General features: G+C 51.7%; 2 protein-coding genes across 2 annotated transcripts; both read right to left on the reverse strand.

The window, feature by feature from the left end:
- Positions 1 to 494: 494 nt before the first annotated feature.
- LOC147975280 (uncharacterized) lies at positions 495 to 1,900 on the reverse strand. The gene has a single exon (XM_087518084.1). The coding sequence runs from the start codon at positions 1,816 to 1,818 to the stop codon at positions 859 to 861; it is 960 nt and encodes a 319-aa protein (XP_087374210.1). The 5' UTR covers positions 1,819 to 1,900; the 3' UTR covers positions 495 to 858.
- Positions 1,901 to 3,565: 1,665 nt separating this feature from the next.
- LOC147975281 (uncharacterized) lies at positions 3,566 to 3,943 on the reverse strand. Its single transcript, XM_087520343.1, has one exon. The coding sequence runs from the start codon at positions 3,941 to 3,943 to the stop codon at positions 3,566 to 3,568; it is 378 nt and encodes a 125-aa protein (XP_087376469.1).
- Positions 3,944 to 5,390: the final 1,447 nt, after the last annotated feature.

A 5,390-nucleotide genomic window follows, 5' to 3' on the forward strand; every position in this document is an offset into this window, starting at 1 on the left:
CCTATAGACGAAATCAAATCACATAATAAACTGCCTATGAAATTACGCGCCTGATTTTTTTTGTAACGCCCGACACGAAGGCACCACACTACATCCGAAAATTACTAAGTCAGTATGCAGCGTCTGAGAGATAGGCGCCACACTATACAGTGTAACGCTTAGCTTCTAGCCGTTGCACTAGTGGTTGCTTCATTTAGTAGTACAACTACTAGTGCATCGCCTGAGAGCTAGGCGTCACACTATACAGTGCAGTCTGAGGTGCAACGTTGGCCAGATGTGTAGCGCCTATCTGTGAGACGTTGCACAGTGTAGTGTGGCGCCTTCGTGTCGAGCGTCACACAAAAAGGTCAGCCACGTGAAACAATAATTTCACCGACAGTTTATTCTGTCAGATTTGCCCTTGAGCTATAACCTGCAGCAAAACCTGCAATGAAAGAAAAGATTTCTACTTTCCTAGCAGGAGGAAGTACACATGCCAAACCAAACAATCAACAGAAAGGCCAAAAGAAGAGATGCTACACAAAGGAACCCAAGGACCAGACTCAAGGCACAAATATAGCTGCAAATTTTCAGTCTTCAGGTCTCTTGCACACATCACAAGCAGAGATAAGAGAAGCAAGTAGTAGACTACTACTGCTAATTTCTTTTTGCACTAATTATCACTAGTACTACGTAGATACACAAGCCCGTTTACACCAACCCAAAATCCATACAGGAAACTATAGAACGCTGCTACTACTGGTATCTTCTATGCAATTTCTTTTGCACTTGTTCACGCTGCATTGCCCCGACCACACACAACATCAGCATCCATCCAGCTCCAGCTCCAGCGGATGCGTCCATGGATACGAGGTGCTGTCATGACCTTGAAGAGACGGCCGTGGCGGTGGCGGTGTTGAGACCCCGAGCAAGGCCGTGCACGGCGGTGCCATAGCTGCGGTTGCCGAGGCCGATGCAACCGAAGAGCAGCAGCCCGCCCTGCCGGTAGGGCAGGTACGTGCGCCGTCGCATCTCTTCCGCCTCCGCCCTCCTCGCCTCGTAGAGCCTCTCATGCGCCGACCTCCGCCTGCCCCTCCCTGCCCCTCTACTCCTGGCCGCCGCCGGCGATGGAGAAGGAGATGGGCTCCTCTTTGGCGTGGCAGAGAAAGTCGGGGGAGCCGGAGCGGCAGGGTGCTGGCTGTCCTTGCCGCCGTCTGACTTGCTCCGGTGGAGGAGATCCTTAATGAAGCCCCAACGCCGGGAGCTCCTCGAGGAAGAGAAGGACGCGGACGAAGCGGTGGACGAGGACGACGAGGAGCGCGAGGCCGGGGGCGTGGCCGCCGGCTCGACGGAGTCGGACTCCGGCGGCGGCGCGGCGGATGGTGACCTCCAGTGGGCACGGAATGGGGAGAGCGAGCGCGCCTTGCGGTGCACGGAGCGGCCCCTGAAGCGGCCGCGCTCGCCCTCTTCCACCTCCACGGGGGCCTGTGAAGGCGAGGCGAGGTGAGGCTGGTGCGGCTGGAGCAGCATCGCGGAGAGGCGGACGGGGCGGATCTGGCCGTTGTGGAAGAGCTCGTCGGCGGACGACATGGCGGCGGCGGAGGGCGACGGGAAGCGGGACGAGAAGTCGAAGTCGAAGTCAAAGTCGAGGCCGCCGCAGGCGAACTCGTTGCTGGCGCCGCGGGTGGGGCTCGCCGGCGCGCTGAAGAAGCACGCGGCGTGGTGGTGGCCGGAGAAGGGGTCGCGGGTGGGGCTGGAGGGCGCGCTGACGAACGGCGTGGAGCAGGCGCTGTCCCCGCCGCCGGCAAGCGGGTCGTCAGAAGGTGCGTCGGCGGCCATCGCGTGCTGTGGTGCGGCCCGGCGGTGGTGGGTTGGGTTGTGCGTGCGGCGAAGTGGTGGGAGGAGTGTGGGAAGTGAGGTGGGGGTGGTGGGAGTTTTTAAGTGCTTGGTGGTTTCACGGTTCAGCCCCTCTAGTTCATACGATGTTGATTTCCTTGGATGTTTCGCTGTTACTGTTAGTGTGAAGCTAATAACAAGCAAGTTGAGGGGCTTTGTGGGAGTACTTACTGTATTAGTACGTTTTCTTGATACGATGGGATCTGGTTCTCTTGAACTGCTCAACTGCAGGATGGTCCTCACCGACTAATTTTGTTTTGTTTTTGTAAGGGGAAACATGGTCCTCATCTAGAGTAGTAGTAGATGGGTCCGGCAGAATCCAAGAAAATTTCCATTACCACGCCCCGCCGGTCATTTACAGAGTACGTATAACCCAACCAATCATGCACGACACGGTTTTGCAAACAAAATTAGTAAGTTGCCGCTGGTGATATCGTTTGGCAGATTCTTGTGAGTATCGTGAGGAATTTTTGCAGGCGACTTCCTCCAACGGCGACAAGCGGAGAGCGAAACATCGTGCATGCATGCATGCATGTCCCGTGCTTGAAGCCGGCAGGAGAGGGGGAGGGGGGCGCGCACTTTTGTGCCGGCTCCGGCGATGGTGGGCGGAAACCCGGGCCGCGGTGCATCGGGATGCAAGTTCCCCATGCTCGCCACGCCTCCTCCTGCATCTTCATTGCCAACTTGGCGCCGGGTGAGGTACGTACGTATATCCATCGTCATCATTCATGACAACGCCCTTTTGATTTCCCACGGCCGGTGTGTTTATATTGTTCCATCAGCATACCTCTACCGGTGCAAGTCACGTCCTCCCTCCGATCCATCGGGCCATAAATCCACTTGTTAGAGCATTTTCCATATTAGATGATCGATTTCTTTTAACACAGTACATATACAAGCGCTCATACATACGTGCATACGCTAACCCCTACATAAACGCAAACATGCACACCCTATCCCTATGAGCACCTTCGAAAGACTGAGCCTGCATATCATCTTGAGATTTATAAAGTCATCGTAGGCGTCTCGTCGTGAACGAGAACATTCCCTCCCACTGAAAGCGCATCCCCGAAAATCAAATCAGGAATAATGCGGGCACCAGGACTTAAGGCCTCCTTTGATTCATAGGATAGAAATGTTGTAGGAATAGGAAAATCATAGGAAGTGAGATGACATCCATCTCAATTTCTATAGAGAAAGAGATGTCATTTGCTGCATAGGATAAGAATTTTTCCATTGAGTCTTAACTAATGTTTTTTTTCCTCCAAAATGTGAAGGATTGATTTCTATCCTATATAGGAATAGGAATCTATTCCTACAAACCAAAGGGCCTCAAAGGAAATTTTCCTATGCAAATCCTATCCTATAGAAATCCTATGACATTCCTAAACCTTGGTGGGCTGGGGATACCATTGTTTCTCTGACCGTTCAACCACAGATTGGTTCACAGATGATGTATTTTATATCACCACATTACTGTTGGCGTAAAATATACATCATTAAAAACATTTTTTTACATCATAAAAAACGTTCAACTTCAACGCATGATGTGAAATATGGCACTAGTGCTCGAGTAGATGATGTAAAGTTACAACGTATGATCTTCATTTCAAACAAACATAGTTCATACTAGATCATAGCGATACTACTTCATACTGATTCTACTTGATCATCACCAAACATAAAACTACTAGACGGGGTCGCTCACAAACTGTGCGCAGAACGCGTTGATGGTGGGGTTGTCAGAGTCGTGGAGCCTCCGACGACGAGTTGGACTCGACGAGGATCCCGTCGAGGGGCCGGCCTCGTTCTCCTTCTCGACGCCACGCTTCCAATAAAACTCCAGCTCGTTCTGATAGTATTGAGGATTCTCCTGAGCGAACCTACCCATCGCCACTTTGTCACTCTCGTCGGGAGCAATGTGAATCCCGGACTTCTTCTTCTTCTTCTTCTCTTCGATCGGTCGTATGATCAGATTCTTTAGCCCGACGAATTCCGCCTGCTCCCGGTTTTTTATCTTTGGAAAATTCATCTTGTGACTCGACACCGAACTCTGCGTCGTCGTCATGCCGTCGGAACGCCACACCGTGACGTCGTACGCACATGCAGCCTCATCGGCGGACGCAAAGGTGCCGAGCTAGTAGTGATGGCCATTACACTGGAACTTGACACCAAAATTGTCGGACGGGTGCGTCCGCACCCCCGTGAAGCCCGACTTGCTCTTCGACGGCTTCTTCGGCGTCATGACGATAGCGCGGGTGATGGTGTCAATGGGAGACGGTCGGATGAAGTGCGGCATGGTGCTGCGGAGGCCGTGCGGTGGCGGATTCGGGCAGGGTGTGGCTTTCGAATCGGGCGACACGGCGGCGACGGAAGCAGCTTTACATTTGGTCGATTTATGGTTGAGAGGCGGCAGGGAAGTGCGAATCCAACGGCGGCGGGAATGTGATGGACGATCCGGTGACGGCAGGGGTGCGGCTGGCGGTTTCGACGACCCGAGAGGTCGCACTGCTGTCGTGCGGGGGGTAGGGAATGAAGTTTCAGGAGGCAGCTGGGGGTTTGCGCGGCCGACTGCATTTTTTACTCGGGCGCAGCTTGTGATGCAAATTTGCATCACCAAGTGCCCTATTTTACGTCTAGAGCAAATCTGGAGCAAATGAAATTACATCTGCATCATATGTTGGAGCGTTGTTTTTGGGCCTTGGTGATGTAAAATTCGTTATTTATACATACGCACAAAGATGTATGCACAAGGGTGTTCTTGCTCTTGCACGTAGATTACACGTGAGTGTTCAACCCTCATCCTAGTGTCCTCCTCCCGGATCATATAGAGTGTGCTAGGAGCGGTGTCATAACGGCCCGGTATCAATGTTCTTTGTGGTCTCATGCACAACCAACTGTTTCATTGTCATTACTACTCTACTGGTAATTGCAATGTTTAATTAGATATATTGCCATTAGGAAACGTCAGCATCCAATGCACCGTGAGATCATGGGAGCCTCGGGTGTAGCCTACTGTAGGACATCTAACTACTGCTAGCCACAGGGTAACCGACTGGTGGTGCTTGATTACTTGCGGAGTAGAATCCGACTGTTGTCACTTAGACCTCATCCAATGGACAGGTGTTTAGATGAGGTGCTAAGCGCATTAAATACTTTAGCAACTATAGTCCCTAATGCATATGTGTTTAACTTGTTGTTGCTAAGCTCCCTTCATTTAATGACTTAACTACTAAACTCTTTCATGCATTGGTGAGCTTGCTCCATTTTAACGTTTTGCCTAGGTTCACGTGTTTGGCATTGGTTCTTCCTGGGTCACCAAATGAATCTCTCTCCTTTTAATTGTCATGCCACGTCAGATTTTTCACCTGCATAGCATGCTTAGCAGCTGTACAAGGTGGAGCATTGGGAGGGGCCTTAGTCTTTATATGAAGAACCCCTTGGATGGTGATCTCTTGGACTATAACATTGATGGGTCTGGGCCCAGGCTGGACCATACGTATCCTTGGGCCTAC

This window comes from Triticum urartu, chromosome 4A (genome assembly GCF_056163025.1).
Source record: "Triticum urartu cultivar PI428250 chromosome 4A, HENAU_Tu73, whole genome shotgun sequence".
Taxonomy (NCBI): Eukaryota; Viridiplantae; Streptophyta; class Magnoliopsida; order Poales; family Poaceae; genus Triticum; species Triticum urartu.